This window comes from Lygodium microphyllum, chromosome 29, assembly GCF_053477565.2.
Source record: "Lygodium microphyllum isolate KBCC chromosome 29, Lygodium_microphyllum_v1.1.10, whole genome shotgun sequence".
In the NCBI taxonomy this organism is placed as follows: Eukaryota; Viridiplantae; Streptophyta; class Polypodiopsida; order Schizaeales; family Lygodiaceae; genus Lygodium; species Lygodium microphyllum.
Window position 1 is genome coordinate 62,580,002 of NC_141163.1, and position 21,364 is coordinate 62,601,365.

General features: G+C 40.1%; 2 protein-coding genes across 5 annotated transcripts in view; one reads left to right on the plus strand and one right to left on the minus strand.

The window, feature by feature from the left end:
- Positions 1–9,150, plus strand: part of LOC148010701 (phosphatidylinositol 4-phosphate 5-kinase 9-like) — a 186,820-nt gene extending 177,670 nt beyond the window's left edge. Inside the window, exons 7-9 of one of the 3 annotated variants that reach the window (XM_087671278.1) lie at positions 6,254–6,402; positions 8,106–8,274; positions 8,428–9,150. In XM_087671278.1, the coding sequence (XP_087527404.1) occupies positions 6,254–6,402; positions 8,106–8,274; positions 8,428–8,704 (595 nt within the window). In that variant the 3' untranslated portion in view covers positions 8,705–9,150. The remainder of the gene's footprint in view (positions 1–6,253; positions 6,403–8,105; positions 8,275–8,427) is intronic. The other 2 variants (XM_087671279.1, XM_087671276.1) reach the window with 2 other exon arrangements.
- A 4,167-nt stretch (positions 9,151–13,317) lies between these two features.
- On the minus strand, positions 13,318–18,956 carry LOC148010703 (uncharacterized). 2 transcript variants are annotated; one of them, XM_087671121.1, is made up of 3 exons: positions 17,634–17,768; positions 14,912–17,265; positions 13,318–14,205 (listed from the first exon to the last, which is right to left on the minus strand). In XM_087671121.1, exons 1-3 carry the CDS (start codon positions 17,636–17,638, stop codon positions 13,799–13,801), a joined length of 2,766 nt encoding a protein of 921 aa, XP_087527247.1. In that variant the 5' UTR covers positions 17,639–17,768; the 3' UTR covers positions 13,318–13,798. The 2 variants fall into 2 exon arrangements, with proteins under 2 accessions (XP_087527247.1, XP_087527246.1); XM_087671120.1 differs by having other exon boundaries at positions 14,912–18,956.
- Positions 18,957–21,364: the final 2,408 nt, after the last annotated feature.

Below are 21,364 nucleotides of genomic sequence, written 5' to 3' on the forward strand. Positions count from 1 at the left end.
AGATCAGGCTGAACACACAGTAGCAGTTCCAAACAGTGGGCAGCAGGCTGGAAATGATCTGGAATATGAAGGTGACAACAGCTGGCTGGAAAATGCAGCTGTCAGCTGGCCCTGGAGGTGAAGGTGATTGCTGTAGACTGCAACTGCAGGTTGCAGGTGAGCTAGCAGCAGCAAATGCAAGGTCAGGAGGGCTGGAGACTGATCACCAAGAGCTGATGCATGCTGGTCACCACCACAAACTGAGATATCCACCACGGAGGGTTGCTGGAGGGTTGCTGGCTCCAAAATGCAGCTGTCAGCTGTCCCTGGAGGTGAAGGTGATTGCTATAGACTGCAAATGCAGGTTGCAGGTGAGCTGGCAGCAGCAAATGCAAGTGTCTAGAGACTCTTTGATTGATGGTGATGGCTGGAAACAGTGTGGACAGGCTGAAAGGCTGATGCCTGCAGCAAACACAAGGTCAGGAGGGCTGGAGATCGATAGCCAAGAGCTGATGCGTGCTGGTCACCACCACGAATTGAGATATCCAGCACGGAGGGTTGTAGACAGCAGTGGAGAATTGAGATGTAGGTGCCGACTAAAGGAGAACCTAAAAATATGAGATGGGCTGAGTGGATAGGCTGCCTTCTATTTATAGATGAGCAGATCCTCCCAAATTATAGTTTGGCTTATGGAACATAGACGCTCTCTAGGAAAGCATCCATAGTAAATAATGCATTTTTTAGCTCAATACCATCTCTATCCCTATAGATCCTAATTCAAAGATCTCAACCTATGGAGATTCTCCAATTGTTGACACTTATCATTGGTGACTTGTTGGATCCTTGATTTGTTTACTTAACACTCAAATTGATCTTTGTTTTTTGGTAGGTTTGCTTGCAAGGTTTATGAGTGACCCCAAGTAAACTCATTGGCAGGCTGCTTTGAGGAATCTCACTTGGCATGCCCTCAACTTTAGCCTATTCTATCATGTAGGTTCAAGAGTCATCCTTTAGGTGTTGTGTGGATGGTGTTGAGCAAAAATTTCATTACCCACTAATTAGCTCTTTAAAACATCCCCAAAACAGTAAATTACCAAAAGTTTCATTAAACGAGGAGTGATTCCAAAGAGTTTCTATGTCCCATGTGTAAAACCCTAATTTGGGAGGAGCCTTCCACGTCTATAAATAAACAAGCCTCCCACTGCCCACTATTCATGCCTATCCTTGTCTTGTAGGTTTTAGCCATTACCCCTCTTCCACTAGTGGTGTAGTCCCAGTGACTACTACTACGTGTTCTACAGCTATCACCCAGCTTCCCACTGCTGCCAATGATCAATTGCCATTTTCTTCACCATGTCTTTCAGCACTTATCTTCATTAGCCTCTACTCCCACTGGCAATTGCTGCACTTTGGATCCGACTCCAATGGATGACACACATTGACACCTCCCTCAACCCGCTCCCACAAGAGGCACCGGCTGTTGGACAACTCTACCCTTAAGCATTGTGCACATGTTTTCCTTCATGCACGGTATTGATTCATTCACTTCAAAGTTTTGTTTCTTCTTTGTTTGTGTTTGTATTTTTGCATATTGCGATTTGAGTTTTGTGTTTTGCATTTTTGGTCTTGTGTTTTAGTTAAGGTTGTACTTTTTGTGTTTCTTCAGTGCAAACCCTAGAATATCTTCACATGGTATTAGATCCGGTGCTCTTGTAAAGAGTATCTTGTGGATATTGTGGAGGCTTGGTTTTGTGCGAGGTACACGAACGATACGTAACTAATTCATAATGTCTCGGATTCCTCGGGTTCCCACGATGTTTCATTAGGCTTCTTCATCATTAGAGGGCTTGAGGAGGCATTCTGAACTCAATGAGAAAGACGATGCTTCACCTTCACTTTCACTTTCTTCTCCTTTTCTTGACTTCATGATAGATGGGGAGTTTGAAGAATTCATGTGTAACAAGTATGGTCCAACTTACCTCCCTTCTACCAACTTTTCTACTACATTTAGATTGGTCGGTGAGGCTGGTCACTTCAATCGAGAACATATGGCATTTGGGACGATTGGGAAACCATCTTCTTCATCTTAACCAAGCCTAGTGTTAGGTTTGTATAACCCCTTTTAGTCATATGAATCAAAACCCTCCCATGTTTCTCTTTTTTGTGTGCAAGATCCGGATAATTTTTAGTATGTTAATTTTAATCAAGGCAGCTCTAGACAAAGATGTACATGTATAAGTATACCTAGAACTATATCTTTTGTTTCTTTTGATCATGGAGTTGGCACTTCTCTTTCACACTTCCCTCTCATCCCACCCATCTCTTGAATCTTTTTTTTTTTGCATTCAATAATCTAGGACTGCACTCCACTTTTGCATCCACTACATTGGGAGTTCAAACTCCATCTTTGCTCCTAGTTCCTTATCTTTCTCCACACCATATTCTAACTACCCTTGCTTCACTCCCTCTTTGCAACATGGTACATCCTTAGGGGAAATGCCACCCTTTAGCACTATGCCTTCCACATATCCACAAGTAATTACCTCTTTTCACCTTGGGACGGTTGTGATGGGTTTTCCCCACACTTCCCTTGGACACTCACCTCCTCATCTACCAGCCTCTCAAACGCAGGGATTTCCATCCTCTACTTATGGTACACTGTGAAACACTCCATGGGTCACTCCCACACTAGGATTTCCATCCTTTTTCCCACATGTCCCTATCCCTTCTCCATGTGCTACTCATGCGGTCACCATGTTCATGCTTAGTCAATCCATTCCCACATTTGGATCCATTGTGCATACTTTTCACATGCATGGTTGGCACTCTGGGATTAAATCCCAAGTGTACTCCACTCCCCCATCCTACCCACCCTATTCCCCCTACCCATATTATCTTTCTCACAACACTACTACTCTTATTGCTACGGCCAAGAATGCCTTCACGGATAAGACTCTTTTTAATAGGTCGAATTATACCACTTGGTCGAACTTCATGCAACAAGTGCTTGAATTTGAGGGACTTTGGTGTCTAGTTGTTGGTCTTGAGTCTATACTGACCCTCGACTGGATCACCTTCGGTACATCTATCAATGGAGAGCCTGCAAGGCCAGTATCAATGTGGAGCTTATGCAAGGATTGCTTGTTGAGTTTCACTCTCGGTTACAACATTTCCTCCTCGTATCTAACCATTGGAGTCATCTCATTGACCACTATGTGGCACAAGATTGCACTTGGTATATTAATCTTGACTTTGAGCTTCAAGGGTTTTCTATTAAGGAAGGGGATGATTTGAAAGTCAAGTTAGCTGAATATCAATGGTTACTCGTTGAGTTTGTCATTACTGGCTCACCGAAGTCAAATGGCAATCAAGTCACTTTTCTTTTGAACAAGCTTCCTAAAAAGTGTTTCCATTTCATTTAGCACATTATCTCATTGCCCTACTTTCCGACCTTCTATGAGTTCGAGTATCAGTTCTTGCATTATGCGAGGTTGCACGATTAAGTCCACAAGAAGTCATCCACATACTCTTATTCAGAGGGGGATTTGGTTGCCTCTTCTATGCAAGGAAAAAGTAGAGGTGGCAAGAACTTGCAAGATGTAAAAGCAAGCCAAAATAAGGGTGACGCCCCTTCCTTCGATGGAAACAAAGAAACAAAACTCATCTAGTAAAACTTCCTAAGAAAAATAGGTTTTGCATACACTGCTAGAGATCGGGCCATGTGGATGAGAAGTGTCATACCAAGGTCCAAGGTCTGCCTCCTAATAAACCACAATAGACCACTACAACTACCTCCACTCCTACTGGACAGTTCAGTAGGTCTACACCTCCTGCAGTTGCCCCATGTGCTCCTTCTGCCCTAGTGGCTAGTGGACATGTGGCACACAAATAGTCCCAATGGCCTATATCTTTTAGTTTCCCAAAAGGATTGGTTGATTGGTCTGCTAGCTCCTCGCTCATTGGACTCTTTGCATCTATTCCTAGGTCATCCTTTGCACCTCCATCTAGGACCAATTTTTTCCCTCATCAAATGTTTCATTGGCAGTGATCTGTTGATGGACATATGCGATGGTAGCTACATCCTCAGTTTTTCTTTCTTTAGTCTTCTATTGTATTCACTCATATACACCCTCATTACACATCTTTCCTTTAGCTTTACTTTTGTGTTTTCTTGGCTTTGGAGTATCTTACCACTAATCTCTATTTTTTAGATTCTGATCTCTTTTGTGGAGTTTTGTATTTCAATGTAGGGCTAACATGTAGGTTTGCACCGGTCCTTCCTGGGTTGGAGACATGGGATGCACACCGCTCCTTTCATGGTTTCATCTTCCCAAGAGATTTGCTCCTTTTTTCCTATTTAGGCATGTGGCTACCAGCACAGACCTTCGTCATTGTATCTGATCTGTAAACTAATAAAGAGGTTCCAGCAAAGTGCATACTGTCACATCAGCCTCCTTGTGCATATTTGTTCCAGATTTTCAGACTTTAGCATTCTCATTTTCTGAGTTGTCTCTTTTTCTTTCTATGTTCTTCTATTTCACTCAACCTATGCATCTGCTTCCACAACACTGCACTTAGATGCAATTAACTATTCTTAGCTTATGCTGATAAGCTCAAGGATCCACTCACTCTATCAACAAGTCTAGAGGGCCATATTTTGTTTGATTGGATTGCAATGCTTCAGTTGGTACCAAAGGTTCCTTCCAAGTTGCCCTCAAGGTATGTAATAGTGGAGACCCATTTTGGCTATGGGATCATTGTACAAAATCTTCTCCAAGATCATCGATAACACGCTTCAAAAAGTTTTTGCAAAGTTCATGCACCGAAAGCAAATGGTTTTCTGCAAAATATTTTGAATGTTCAATGGGGTTTATATTGTGCCAAAGCTTGTGGTTTGGAGGTTGTTATGATTCAATTGACTATTGAGAAAGCTGTTGACCATATCAGGCTGGTCCTTTCTTCGACAACTAATTTCAAGGTTCATATGACAGCTTTGCAAATGGCCCTATTGTAAGGCTTATGCAAGCAACAACACCCTTTGGGTAGATATTGCTATGGCTTTCATTGAGGAAGTTGGCATCTCACACGGTCGCACTAGAATCCAAGCTGTCTTGGTGGCATATCTTGATTTTGACTTAAGAAATCAAAACCCTACAGTCTTTTCTTCTTTTACACTTGATTGCTTCTTGGCAAGAGATCTTCCACCTCACCACTTCGCCTCCCCTTGATTCTAGAAAGGAGACTAATTCATTGCAAGCCAAGGTTCTAGGCACATTGCTTGATTAGCCTAATAAGCATATGGAAAATGATATGTTTAATAGTGTGGCATGATTGGGTTTGAGGATTACAAGTTGATTTGGACCTTCTTGGAGAAAAGGTTTTGATAGCATTCCCCTTTGTCTACATGTTAGCCTTCATCCATATTGTTGAACTAGGCTTTTGTGCACCCAGATTACTTCCCGCAAGGATTAGCCAATCAGCTTTTATCATAAGATGATTGAGGATAGGTGATGGGTGACTAAGAAAGCAAATAAAGTTTGGCTGTCTTTGGATAGCAAAGCTAAGTGGCATGGTTGGTTGTTTAAGGAGGTCTAAGCTTCCCTGCCAGGGGAAATTTTATATTTGGAGGCTTCTTATTGGGACTTTCCCCATAGGGCATATGCTCTAACGTGGTAAGATCTCCAATGTATGTGTCTTCTGTACCATGTGTGATGTCTGTTCATCTCTTTATTTCTTGCCTAGTTGCTAAACAAGTTTGGGGTTTCATTTCCTAAGTATATAGACTTTGGTTATACATCTGCATACAGTCATCCATTCTTGGTTTTTGGGCAAGATGCCATCCATTGCCACATTACAACCGGAGCATACCCGTCTCTTTCATTTTCTGCTTTGGACTGGTATTTGGCACATTTAGCGGACACAATGCATCCATTTTTAATTCAGCCTCGGGTACATGTGGTCACATGGGCTATGTTCGAGGACAATTATTGTGGCAAGCTAGTTCCATGGTTTCTTCTGGTGTGATCTTCAAGAGATGGCTGTTCTGTGGATGGAAATCATCTGCACCATCCCTATGTTTTTGTAGCCTTTTGACTCCTCTTGTTGTTTTCTACATGTCTTTGGTCCACTTGGTTGGCCAGAAAGTCCTTGGTAAATATCTCTATTCATTAATCCAAAAAAAACACACACACACACACACACACACACACACAGAGAGAGAGAGAGAGAGAGAGAGAGAGAGAGAGAGAGAGAGAGATCATTATTTGTACTACAGACAGATTCATAAAGACTGTAGCTTTCTGGAATCTCAACAAATAATGGATTACAGTCTTCTGTTGGGCCTGCACTTTAGAGCTCCACCAGTTTCAAAATCTGCAAAATTTCAGCCATTGGACCAGGAGAGCTCACTCCAACAGCATGATGGTAAGCACTATTTTGTTCAACTTTTCGCAGCCAGTAACCAGTTGTCCCTATAGCGTTGAGACTATTTATGCAAGTCTCAAGACCTTGAGTGTAATTTAAGTTAAATAAGCTAAACAAATACCATGTATGCAAGAACTTAGAGCATAAGCATATGCAACACATGGCTTTGCTCGGACCATGTTATCTATGAGAGGCATTTTTTTATTAGCACATTTCGCCCCTCTTTTGATCGTATTTGCATTAAGAGTATTAAACTTGACTGTCTAATGCAGTTCTTAGAAAGAAATGGATATTTATGCACAGATACCTGTATTTGTAGCATTGGGTTGTGCTCTTATAATCTCTCTCACGTACCTGAACTGGACGTTTTGGTTTCAAAGCCCAAAAAAGTACCCATACCAGGGGTCATAATTGGATTGGTTCATTTATCTCAGCATGTCAAAACAATACAATAGAATAAGGATTTCTTCGTGTTAAATCATGGAGAACCTATGTGGGCTCTATGGCATGATAAGGCCACTCAGAAAGCCTGAAGTCTATCAGAGGAAGTCACTTGCTCTGAATCTGTCATAAAGATTGTATAGTTTGCGTGAACTGATCTGAAAAGAGTTTGTTTGTGGCACAAGAAGGTATGAGGACGCATGAAACTTTTGGAGCTGAGATTTATCAACCCCAATACTTAGATCACTAAGAAAATCACCTGCATGGGCAAAACGTGCCTTTTCATCTTCTTCTGGAAATAATACTTAAATTGCATTTATGCTATCATGACTAGAGGGAGCAACAAAAAGAGAGAAGGTGCTGGTTATATGCATATTTCTCGCAAGGATGTGTTCCTGCCTTTTGAGGATTATCATCTTTGCACATTGATGAACTGAAGGACTGGTCTAGCCCAAAACCTTTTAAAAAAGTTGTGTGCCCCTCAAGGTCCCAATGTTAATGTTTTGTGTGTTCATGTAGACCCACATGTTTTCTACATGCTAGCAAAACTGCTGTTAAGGCCTAGGTGGCCACTGTCCTAAGCTAGATCCTAATGCTATCTTCACAATTCAGAAGATGGTGCAAATGACAATTTGGAAGTTTATTGAATTCACATCAGAACTGCAGCACGCTCAATTCTAGCCCAATTTTGTCCTGCAAGATCCACATGAAACTGTACCAAATTGATAAATTTGTCTCACCAAATTTTTCATCGCTATGACTTCTGTCCCTCTATCTGCATTTGTATGGCTTGTAATAAATATTTAAAGCTTAGAGAAAATCCCAACACTACTTATCTGTAAATGTTCTAAAGCAGAGGCCCTCAAATGCTTTGCTTTCAGCACAATGCGAAAGCTCTCCTCCTCCCTATGCTGAATGATAGACTAACTAAGGTACTTGAGTGCCTGCTAGCTTCCCATTGACAACAGACTAATGAAAAATTCCAAATGAGACCTTCCACCAAGCTAATGCAAGATGGGAGAGCCATTGCATGATACCAAAGGAATCGTTATCACACTCCAATAGAGCAACCATATCAAACCGACATTGTATCGATCCCTTCACTAAATATGAACTGTAGTCCATTTTTAACAGGTTGAGGTGCTTTTTGTTTCAATTATGAGACATACATGCAAATTCATCATGGGCTGAGGTGCTTTTTTGTTTCAATTATGTTACATACATGTAAATTCATTATGACTGGTAACAATTTTTTAATCCAGCAATGCCCAGTATACAAGAGGATCAAATATATCCAAATGGTATGGCTCTGGTTGCTCACGAGTACAAAGAAGAAAACCTTTTAGGTCCACATGTACGTGGAAGCCCTCTCAGAGCAGCAACAGCAAGCCATGAGGAAGTTGATCTGATGATCTTGGGAACAAACTCCAGGTAATGAAAATTTCAATCCTATGAGCCTATGTACAGAGGAAAGAAAAGAAAGAAGGTATACAATTCATCCTAAGTGAAACAATTTCTATTTGTACATCTCTAATTTGAAAGAGTCCATGAAGTGCATGAGGTTTTTGGCCCCATTTTTGTCAGATTACAGGTGCGACTAGGTGTAAATATGCCAGCAAAAGCTGGTCGTAAACCGCAAACTGCAGCTGAAGATTATGGAGATGATTTTCTTGAAGTCTATGATGCAATACTCTGCTTCGGTGTTATCGATATTCTGCAGAAGTACACGGTGGCCAAAAGGATTGAGCATGTTTACAAGTCTCTGAAATTTCATTCAGACTCGATATCGGCAGTTGATCCCCAATTATATTCCCAACGATTTCAGGATTTCATTCATAAGATTTTTACTTTCCATTTTTAATGCCAAAGTTCAATTATTTGCTCTAACTACATGTAACTTTTTGCATCTGTGGTTTTGTTTGCCATTGTGCTCAGGCTTTCCTTTGTTTGCTCAAGGAAGAAACATTGCCGGTGTCTTTCAATCAGGGCATAGATATTTGCATGTCCGTTATGGTTCCCTCTCATTCTTTTATTGCATAAATCTGGTTTTAGGTTTCCTTCCTCCAGTCTCCAGATTGTGTCTTGTTAACTCAATGGCAGATGTGTAGGCTTACATTTGCAATCAAAAAACCCCACTCAATTTTTCTCCCAACTATGATCATTACAATTTTGGATTTGTATGGGTAGTTTTATGTTTATCTTCAGAAAGAACTAAATAGATTCTTCGAGAGAACATACAAAAGCTCGAAAAGGTCGAAAGTATGATTTACCAAAATTGGAAATGCATTTGCATAAATATTGCCAACACAGGCAAACATTGAAAGAACTAAGTATTGTTATTTATGAAGGTCTAAGGTTGATGCGAAGTTAGATGCCACAATAAGTCAAAAGCTAAGTATTGTTAGTTATCAAGGTCTAAGGTTGATGAGAAGTTAGGAGCTAAAAGTTTAAGATGCATCAATGTGATTTGTTAAGCCGAAGGGGTTTGCATCTTGATATACAATGAGATGAGACAATTTTACGTTATTTTGTTGATGCTTTTTGTGATTGCTTTGTTTGACACTGCAGCTTTGATTTGGTGTTGTAGATAACACATGAAAGTAGAATTTGTGTCTTTTGAGGTTTACACTTTCTAAGGTGTGCATAGGTTTGAAAGCACTTACTATCAAATGAAGCTAGCAAATTTCAAGTGCTCTCTCGCACAATCAATGTGCTCTTTGTGAATAGTACCTTGCAAACAATAAAACAAACTAGAAGGTAGCTTAAATTCTTCAAGGCAATGGGTTTTATGTTCTAGTGTTTTTACTCAACAATCACATGAATGGTGATTTTGTAAGAGCAATAGTAAATTTAAGCACACAACTCTACTACCTAAATAGCATATCAAAGGAAAGTCTCATTTTTCCACACATTAAAAAGGGGGTGTAATATTTTGTATTGTTTTGTTTAATTAATACTATAGAGAAGTACTGGAAGTGTAGTTTTGAAAATGGTTACTAATGTTTAGCAAAGATTAAGATTTTGGATATTGTATTTATCCTTTAGTTATGTAAACATGATAGGCAACCAACCCATCATTGAATATATGTGAGTCAAATTTAGTTTGATATTTCAAATAATAGACTTTAGCTTCATTGCACAATTTCAAAAACCATTAATTACAAATTTTAAAAATTAGATACAAATTGCACATTGTCTTTACAGAACTACAAGTTGTACAAGGTTGTAGTGAAGAAAGGTGGCATTAGTAAGTTGAAGTTATACAATGCCATGATGAAGGAAAAAATAGATTATTGAGTAGCTAGTTGGCGTAAAGACAACCATAATTATTTGTTCAAACATTGTTAGTTGAAGTTGTATAATGCCATAATGAAGGAAAAGTAAGTAGTTGAGTAGTTATTTGATGTGAAAGCCATCACAATCATCTATTCAAACATATGATAGGTTGTGATCATTGTCCAAAGTAAGTATCACCAATGTAAGCATTATCAATATATGATTAGATCAATATATTTAGAAAACTATATTGTCATTTAGTCTTTTATAGTATTATGGAATTTTTCTTTATAATTGGAATAGTATTATATAAGTTAAACATATTATAATCTCTCTCATTTATTATTGACATTGCACGAAGGAGCTATACTACCACACATGCCAATGAACACATCACTAGCCTTTGCACATGGCATTAACATATCTTTTTAATATTACGAATTATGTTAAGATGAAATTTTAATATCGACATGGGTTTTTGTTATGTACAGAAATTGTAGAGTATGATGATTACGGGCTTTATAATGTTTGAATTTCATTATTTGTGCTTAGTTTATACAAATATTAAAAACTAGAAAGACTTGAGGTGGCATTTCCGCAAAAGGCCAAAAGTATCTCAAGCTATATAAACATGTGAGCTTGATATTACTTCATCATGAACCCTATTATTTTAAAAAATGAGTGCTAGGATGTGTCTTGCAAGTCTTGCCTTTGGATCATGTACATGGCATGTAGCACTATTAGGATTAGCTAGCAAAGACAATGTCCTTGCTTCATTCATATACAAGGATATGGACCTTGTCTCTAAAGTATTTATCAAGCATATAATAAGTTTTTTTAATTACTTATTATGAGTAATATTTATTCATAGCATGGCTATTATAATACAGAAGGTTTAATATGTCATAATACTAAACTTTAGAGTATCCTTGTCAAGGTATTCTTGAGGTGTGGAGGATTCAAAAAATAAGGTTCAACTCAAGAAGTATTCAATGGTTACATTAAAGATCATGTTTAGTGCACAAAGTGTCCAACTAAAGAAAATGTTGATGAATCACTCAATTCAAGTTGAAAAGCAATAGGAGAGTGTCTTTAATGTCAACATGAGGTGTGATGAGTCTTAATCTTTGATCCTCACTTTTTTCACCTAATGCATTAAATGGAACATAATGCTTGATCCTTTGATCATTCGTTATACGTCTCCATGGCATGATACATTTCAAACAACTTCAGAGAATAAGGATGCTTTTATAAATGACTATTTTTTAGGCATTAAGGTCTAAGATCAACAATGCTAGCATGCTACTTTAAAACAAGATGTTTGACCAATAAAAAAACTTTGAAGAGATTACAATCAAAGAAGCTATAAAATTGAGATTGACTCTATATGATATAGAGTATCACTATATTACAACAAAACCATGAGTACTTTTAGAAGAACAACTTGCATATGTAAGATGAACAAAAGTATATGGAGAGAAGTAATGAACACTTCTTTTGAGCCTGAATGCCATTCTTTTGAGCTCTAGATATTTATAATTTCTATGTTAGCAAATATCTCCAATTCATGAAATATGTACAATAATAATGGATATGCAAGAGGTTGTAGAATAAGAGAGCTTATTTACCTCCATGGAATTTATCATTAAGTTGAGTTAATGGAAATCCCATATTCTACAAAAGCCTTGGTTCAAGTTTTAGTCCTCTTTCAAAATTGGATAAAGTGCGTGAGAACCAAGTGTAATCTATATCACTTGGAAAGAAGGCATGGATAGACTTCCACCAATTCTTAGCATATATTACATTTGGTGCCAGAGAGTCTTAAAACTAATTTAACATGTGTCAATTGAAAACAATTTTAAAACCAAATGTAGCATATGGCAAATATTGGTGGAAATTTTGAGTAAAAGGCTTAGAGCCAAGTACAATTTGGTGATAGCTCTTCATATTATGTGTGGACAAGTTTTTCAATCAAGATTGCTTGCATTGCCAATCCTTTGCACTTTCTTTATACATTGATACTTCCTTTTACTTTCCTTTTTAAAAATTGAGCATGAGTCCAAATCCATGTAGTAGGGCCTATAAATTGTTCACCAAGCTGTCAATCTCTTTAGAGAAATTACAAACATGATCACACTATCCCACAAATTGCGTGCCATCCATGGTGTTCTTTGGAATGGAATGTCTATTGTTGAGCACGAGTCTTTCACAAGATTTAGACAAAGTTGGACAACCATCTACTTTGCCTTTGTGTAACGACACAACCAAAGAGGTATTAAAACATTAAGAAGTTTACAAGTTTTCAAAAGCCATTGGAAACCACGAACCATTGTATGTCGAAGTGCTTATAAATTGGGGTCATGCATATAAGACTTAAGTGACTTGTCCTAAATGGTTACTCAAGTGCCCTTGCACTTTAAATCTCCCATTTAAAATGGCTCATTATCAATAGCCTATTGAAGGTTAAAAGGGCATCAAGAGTAACATCCAAATCTAAATCATAATCATAATCATAATCATCATTATTCTACGAAATAGCTAATTTGCAATGGGTGGCTATTTTCCTCTACAAGCTAAAATATACTAGCATGCTATTAGTGCCCCATCAACAAAAAATGTCAAAACAAATGGACTTTCAAACTCTCAATCATATCGAAAATCTTTTCCAATTGAGAGTAGAGTTGAATAATTGCCAAACCTTAAATAATTCATGAAAAAATGTCAAAACAAATTCAAATAGTCCCCTTGCGTAATTTGTACATTTAAAAAATCAGAATGCTTTGCCAAGATTGTCTAACGACAAATTGAAATTTTGGCATGCCATTATTTGTCAGCATTGCCCACGGTCGGGGCAAATGCTATTACAATGCTACAGTGACAAGGTGATTCTTCTTTGAAAATTTGCCCCTAGTGAACTGGAGTACCTACCTACTTTCAGAAAAGAAGAGCTAATAACAAAAGGGCAACCAACGCTGTGACAAGATTTACCCCTAATTAAACTTGAGTTAGGTAAACTTGAGTTAAGTGGCTGGCTTCTCGGAAAGGACACAAGATCACAAAAGGGGGGGCAACGCTTCTGCCACACACGATTGTGCACCCTTGGTTGTTTTTTAGAAGGACAGAGACCGATCTTATTGAATTAATCTGGAAAGCACCCACTTTGCATCCCTTGTTGTTGGGGAGGGAGGGAGGGAGGGAGGGAGGGAGTACATGCACAGATGCCACACATGCAACAAGCATATGGCGCGTCTGCGTGTGTGCTGTGAATAGCCTGAACAAGCTGCGCTTTTGCACCCCAACTCTGATATGTACAGTTCCATGCAATGCCCTTCCTGGCAGTTCCTTAGATACCCTCACAGCGCCCCATACAGGTAGAGCTTCAAATCCGCCGGTTTGCTCATCTCCATGAATCGAACCTGGCTTCTCATGCAACCCACATAGATGCCTTAGAAGCTTGCTCTAGACACTCCTGGGTAAGCTAATTGCGAGAAGATATGTACAATTGAGGAGTCTCTTCTTGCCAGAATGTTAAAGAATTTGGAAAAAAAGAATATCAGCCCTCTGATGAACCACCAGAGATGTAAGAGAACTCAAAGCTGTATTGAGATTCTTGAGAGATCCATCCCCTCTGTTGTCAATGCATTCATCCCCTGCTGAACCACCAGAGATGTAAGAGAACTCAAAGCTGTATTGAGATTCTTGAGAGATCCATCCCCTCTGTTGTAAATGCATTCACTGTGCTTTCTATCCTTTGCTTTGGTTCTAGTTCGTTCCGAGCTCCCATAAGCATACAAACTACCTCCCTCATTGAGGGCCTCTCCAAAGGCACCACATTCGTGCACAGCAATGAGACCTTCAGGACTATTACAATTTCTGCCAGGATGGAGCTGCTTCTCAAATCCAACCTTGGGTCTAGAATTTGATTGAGCTCTTTTCTGGCCTCGATAGAGCATCTTGCCCAAGTCACAAGATCCCCACCTTGTTCAACAGACTGCACTGGCAGCTTACCTGTGACCAGCTCTAAGAGTACAACTCCAAAACTATACACGTCGCATTTACTCGTAATTTTCATCGTGTATGCATATTCTGCAAGCAGCAAAAACAAACTCAGTCAATCTACTGGAACACGGTATGTTAACTCTTCACTCCGTAGATACAACATTTCCAATCCTGGGACAACCAGAGTCAGCAGCTGAGTGCAAAACAACCGATTAACATATGCACATGCATCCAGAAAAGAATGTGCACTGCACAGTGAGGAATCCCATAAGTGCTTGTATTCTAGGTAATAACTAAAAGGAGGTATAAACCATTTCTGCAAAAGTTTGTAGAGCCCTCTATTCTGTTTGCCATAGGGTACAGCACAAGGAAGGTGAAAAAAAAGGGATGCAGGTCTGCAAGAATGCATCTCAAATTCAGGCAGCACAAGAAAACCATTAGATGGAGCATTGTAATGGTAAAATTGGTTTAGAGAATCTAATTCGAAAATACACGTGCATTTTTGCAACAAGTATACCAGCTCCTTAAAGACCGTAATAATGTTCTTACTCTCTACCACTCTGTGGTGATAAAGCAACATAAGCCCATATGCATCCTCACGGTGAACACATGTTACCTCTAGGTGAAATACCCCTATTTCTCAAGGAACTACACCAATGGATATGCAAACATAGCCACCATCACAAGCATGCATGCTCTGCACGCAATTACTCATAGAACTAAGAATTCAGTGAAGGTTTAATCAGATACATAACTAGCATATGAAACATGGGGCGATAGAAATAGAGTATACCAGGAGCAATGTACCCGTACGATCCTGCAATGACTGACATGGACTTGGAATGTGGCACATCAATAAGTTTTGCCAGCCCAAAATCACCCACATGAGGCTTGAGGTCGCCATCCAGGAGTATGTTATTAGATTTGATGTCCCTATGTACAATCGGAGGCTTGCAATCATGGTGGAGGTAAGACAGACCCTGTGCAGCTCCAAGAGCTATTTGGTACCTCTTCTCCCAATCCAGCACACAATCCCTGTTTCTATGTAGATGTTCCCCCAAGCTGCCCTCAGGCATGTACTCATACAGCAGCAAATTGCATTCCTGATGGTAGCAAAATCCATAAAGTTTGACTATGTTGCCATGCCTGATCTTGCCTAATGTTTCAATCTCTGCATTGAAACTGTCCTCAAGGCCTGACCCTTCCCTTTGCGAGGACAACCTCTTGACTGCAATTACATCCCCTGAGGGTAGCCTGGCCTTGTACACAGTCCCACATGCACCCCTTCCTACCATACAGCTATCGGAGAAATTGTCTGTGGCTTCCACAATATCCTGAAAGCTGAACTCAGGAGATTTGGTGAAATAAGAGGCCTCTACATGCCCATATCCTTCATCCATCTCCCCCTTCACACATGACCTCCTACAAAGAAGAAAACATGACACGGCAACAATCACCAACAGTACGCCACCCGTTGTTCCCACTACAATCCATGTTAAGGCTTGCGTGGAGATCCTCTTGCCCCCCTGTTCACCATCAGTTTCAATTTCTGAGTTATTTAAATCACAAGATAGGAGTGGAACCCCACAAAGGTCTGCATTCCCAAGAAAGTTGCTCTTGGACATGTTTTCAAAGGTTGGTGTGTTGGGTATTGATCCTGTCAACATGTTGTAGGATACATTGAACACCATCAAGCTAGTCAAACTAACAAATGAATCAGGTATCTCACCAGACAAGTGGTTGTTATCAAGATACATGACATTCAAATACTGCAGCTGTGCTAGTTCTGAGGGAATTCCACCAGTGAGGTCATTACCTCTCAAACTGAGGGAATACTGCAGAGAGCTAAGCTTACCTAGTTCTGGTGGAATAGAGCCACTTAAGGAATTATATCCCAGATCCAATTCAAGAAGATATGTTAGATTACCCAGAGTATGTGGAATTGATCCCGTCAGGTTGTTGCTGGACAGAATCAAGTGATCCAGCTTATACAATTGAGAAAACTGTGGGGGTATTGGACCCGAAAGATAATTGCTGCTCAAGTCCAGTCTCAACAAACTTCTGCAGTTTGTAAGCTCTACGGGTATTCTTCCGGTCAAGTCATTTTTCGAAGCTTGAAAATAACCCAAATTTGACAGCTGCCCAAGCTCACTTGGCAGCTCCCCTGACAACATATTGCCTGAGATTATAAGATTCTGAAGCTTGCTGAGATTGCTCAATTCAGGTGGAATACTTCCCTTAAAATGGTTGTAGGAGAGGTCAAGGAAGCTTAGATTGGCCAATTTGCTTAGCTCTATTGGAATTGGTCCAGATAGCCCATTGTCGTGAAGAATGAGGGCTATTAAGGAGTGGCAACTCTTAACACCCAGAGGAATCTCTCCTGTTAAGTTGTTGGAGCCTACTCCTAATCTTCTCAATTGTCCATTTCTACAAACCTCTCCTGGTATTCTTCCAGTTAAATGATTCATTGAAACATCCAAAACTGTGAGATTACTAAGGAACCCAAGCAGAGGGGGTATGCTACCTGTAAGATTGTTGTATCCGAGCTGCAAATTTCCAAGGCTGGGAAGGGATTGTAACTGCCAAGGAATGGTACCTGTGAGATTGTTGATAGACAGGTCCATTTTCTTAATGTTAACAAGACCTCCAAACTGGGGTGGAATTGTGCCTGTAAGACCATTCTGGAAAAGTTGAAGAAGTGTCATTGATTGCAGATGGCCTAATTGAATTGGAACATAACCTGTCAAATCATTCATGGATAAGTCCAGTTCAAGTAAATTCGTGCAGTTCCCAAGTTGCCATGGTATGCTTCCATTCAAGTTGTTCCTGTAGACGTACATATACTGTAGCTTCTGCAAATTCCCCAACTCAGCTGGAATTCCCCCTGAAAGTCCATCATCATAGAGAGCCAAAGTCTGCAGATTGCTCAGATTTCCTAGATGAGGAGGAATGCTTCCCCAGAGGTCATTGTTCCAAAGAGCAAGAGTCGTCAGCTGTTTCAATTGCCCCAACTCAGCAGGAATTTCACCTTTCAGTTGGTTTTGTGTCAAGCCCAGAATTTCCAAGTTCTGACAACCACTTAATTCCGGTGGGATGGGCCCAGTAAGCTGATTTGCACCAATGCGTAGCACTCGGAGCTTTTTCAATCTGCCAAAGGAAGCAGGAATCATGCCTGTCAGATTGTTGCTAAACACAGATAGCTGTGTGAGGGCACTAAGATTACCAAGCTCTCCTGGCATGCTACCCAAAAAATAATTGCCATATAGAGAGAGTACTTGAAGGCTTTGTAGATGGCCAAGTTCTTTTGGGATACTGCCTGAGAGCTCGTTTACACTTAGATCTAGTATTTGAAGGAAGCCAAGACCACCCAGCTGCCATGGCATGTCCCCTGAGAAGCCATTCTTCCCGAGGTCTAAGATTTGCAAAAGTTTGCAGTTGGCAATGGCCTTTGGGATTTTGCCGACAAGCAAATTAGAAGACAGATTAAGCACCTGCAATTGGGTCAACATGCCTACCTCATCTGAGAGAGTCCCAGTCAAGTTGAGCCCAGCCAGCCGCAAGCCTGTGACCCTATCTTCGAGTCCTGCTTCGTGCGAGCATTCAACACCAACCCAACTGCAAGGCGTGCTGTCTGATGTAGTCCATGCATGTAGGGAAGAAGAATTGTTTGGGATTACAATGCCCAATCGCAGTAGCGACTGACCATCAAGAGAGAGGCAGCTAAAAGGCTGGACAAAGATAACCATGACTAGAGAAAGCAAGGCCAGCAATAGGTGTATGGCCCTGGTTTGGGGAGCCCACATCCTGTTTTTGCCAGCTGAAGAACTTACCTTCTACGAGTGTTTTCTTCTTCTTCCCGGGATACCCATGTCTACGCTTTCTCATTCAAGTATGGCCCTGTTTTGGGATGCCCGCGTCCTGCTTATGCAAGCTGAAGACTTATCTTCTGCTGTATATGTTTTCTTCTTCTTATTCTTCAAGAGATACTCATGTCTATGGTCTCTCACTCAAGTATGGCCCTGTTTTGGGAAGCCCACATCCTGCTTTTGCCACCTGAAGACTTAAAGCCTTCTGCTGTGTTTATTCTTCTTCTCTAGATTCCAGAGGTACTCACGTCTATGCTTTCTCATTCAAGTATGGCCCTGTTTTGGGAAGCCCTCAGCCTGCTTTTGCCAGCTGAAGACCAAATCTCCTGCTGTATTTGTTCTTCTTCTTCTTCCAGAGGCACCAGTATATACGATTTACTCATTCAAGAGAAGAGGCGGCCTTCTCCAATGAGAGAGAGTTACAATTTGGAGACAACCCTCTCTTCAATCAGCCCGTTGATGCTCAAAACATCCTCGTGGACGCGTTGCACTGACGCTTCCTTCCTTCAATAACAAATAACAAATAAGAAATTGAGGCCCTGCTCTCCAAGAATGGACTCTGGAGGGAGGAAGACAAGGGGACACGATCGAAAGCTTGGTGTTGGTGACTGTGTCTCTCTCTCGTCTCTCCGTTGGGTGACTGTTTTTCTAGTTTCCTTGAATAATCACACAGCATACGAGGAAAAAGGGGGGGGGGGGCTTTAAAAACGCTATTTTCTGGGTAATATAACAAATGCTATTTTTCATTATCACACACCTATCAGAATGGACTCCATGGTGGGTTCTATTGTATTGAGACAGTGTTGAATAGAGAGAGAGAGAGAGAGAGAAAGTGTGTGTGTGTGTGTGTGTGTGTGTGTGACAGGCCAGGATTTTCACCAACTCTTTTTCTGGAAGCTTATATTAAACTGGATGAAATCGGAGAAATGAAAAAAATGAGGAAAAATCGAGCAACTTGGCAGGAGTTGGTGGTGTCTGTATCCTTGGATTTTCCAGTTGGGAATTCAGATAAAAAGGGGAGGAAAATTCATATGACTCTCATGAGACTTGATGAGTCATGAGAATGGAGAGTTCTATCCGGCCAGAACAGGATAGACTTTCAAGCCCATTGGGGGGTTACTTTTGTGGAAAGGAGACAATGAGGACTGGTAAAAGGCAGGACTGTATGAGAGAGAATAATTGACTTATTGCCTGCCATCAGGTCACACAGGTATGTATAAAAAGACTAACAGGCCAAGGGGCAAATAAGGACAGAGAGAGAGAGAGAGAGAGAGAGAGAGAGATTACAATAGTTTACTTATCATCATCAGGCCACAGAGAGAGAGAGAGAGAGAGAGAGAGAGAGCACAGTCAGGTTCTTCTTCCTAGTCCAATCCTACTTGGGTTGCTCTCAGTTTCTATCAGTCACTCTCTGAAAACTTGTGACCAGCAAAAAACCAGAAATCTCCCCCTATTCTGGTATCTGGGATTCTGAACCCACTTTATTAATTTGCTCCTCCTGTCATGCACAAGGAAAAGACTCAAATTTCACAACTATCTTGAATTGAATGGGAAAGAATAAATAATACAACAATTTCCCATTTTGAATGAAAAAAATTTCCCCAGACAGTTTGGGCTTTGAATTTCTGAAACCCAGAAAATTTATTCAAAATGCAAAAATGTAGAATTTAATGGAAATTCTAAGAAGGCAATTTGGGCATGGAATTTCTTAAACCCAGAATAATGCTCCTGAGTCCTGCTAATTGAGTGTCTTGAGCATCCTAATACTCAGATAATTGGGTCTTTGAATTTCTTAAACCCACAAATTGTCACACAAGCACAAAATATTTGCCAATGCAGAAATACTTAAAATTTTGCATTAGAAAACCAGGTGTCACAGGGATATTTGAAAATTTACATTAGAAAACAAGCATTACAGTCCAGCTTGCAAAGCTCCTTGAAAACCCCAGCTGCAAATATTTTTCTTGCTTGTTTCCAAGGCATTGAATTCTTTTAAATATATATATATTTTAATTGCTTTCTTCAATTACAAAAAGCTCGGTTGTTGGTGGGCAAATGCATGTGAGGCGTCTTACGTAGCACAGCGAGGGGAATGGGGCCCCTGTAATTTTTTATTTTTAGAAAATTTATATTATGATAAATAGGTGATGTTTTTAAAAAGGATGACGTCATGAAAAGCGTGTTACTGTAGGTGTGATGTTACAAAGCAAACCTCCAGCCTCCCTCCACTTGTTGTCTCCGTTAAGGCTTAAAAAATGATATGAGAGAGAGAGAGAGAGAGTGTGTGTGTGTGTGTGTGTGTTTCTCCCAAGAGAAACGTGTTAATGTGTACCTATCACCTATCTGTGTTCAAGAAAAATAAGAAAAATCAGAAAAATCAGGTTTAGTGTCAAATAAATCCTTAAACTTGAAAAAAACAATCCTTGAACATATTCGATGATAACGTTCCTACTTCTAAAATCTTAGGTCATCTTAGTTAAAACACGACCACAAAACCCTAAAGAAAAACACCTGTCAATCATCAAGGTTGAAGGTTTTTGTATTGGCTTCGAAAAATGCTTTTCGTGAACTTTGACATAGGCTTCGATAAAGGCCTACCATGAGCTTTGACATAGACCATTTTTCCACTCACGAGGTTACCTCAACTAACAACTCTCACACATAGTATAAGAGCGCTGATGCCAATCATAAAGGTTGAAGGTTTTTGTATCGGCTTCGAAAAATGCTTTTTGTGAACCAATATTGACTTAGACCATTCTTCCACTCACAAGTCAACAAACAACTCACACATAGTATAAGAGCATTGACACGTGCAAGTCAGTGTGCCTATGTACACTAGTCTTGTAAAAATGCACATGTACGCATAGCTATGTGCGGACCATAGTAGTGGCATGGACCCTTGAGGAGAGAGAAAGGACAACCATGGAGAACATGCCATCTACCAATTGATTTTTGCCACATCACAAACCCTAGCAAGTTTGCAAAATCCCTTTCTTTTTTATGGTTATGGTACTTTTTGAATTCACCCGAAGTCCATATAAGCTCAAAGTTAAAGTTTGCTACTAGTATCCATGCATTTGCATCCATTGACTATCACAAATCATACAAGGAGATTTATTGCAAGTCTCACCCCTCACCCAAACTTTGGTCAACTACTTGTGAGGTGTTGAAATCCCATCATTGGCCAACTATTCAATTGATCAAACATGAATCAAATGGAAAGCCACCAATGAATCTTGAGGATATAATGTTGTGTGGATGGGTGTATAACTCCCCAAAGGCCACATGCAGTCTTGAAGTCTAATAGGTAAATTGCCTCATACTTTCTATGGAGAAGGTTATACTTATGGAGAAGGTTATACTTACTTCCCTAAAATGGC

Bases quoted from the DNA above. Each gene is read 5' to 3' on its own strand.
- LOC148010703 (XM_087671120.1), bottom strand. From the start codon at position 17,921: ATGTGGGCTCCCCAAACCAGGGCCATACACCTATTGCTGGCCTTGCTT. The intron at 14,206-14,911 runs GTATACTCTATT...TGCTGCTTGCAG, and splicing joins GTACGGGTACATTGCTCCTG to AATATGCATACACGATGAAA.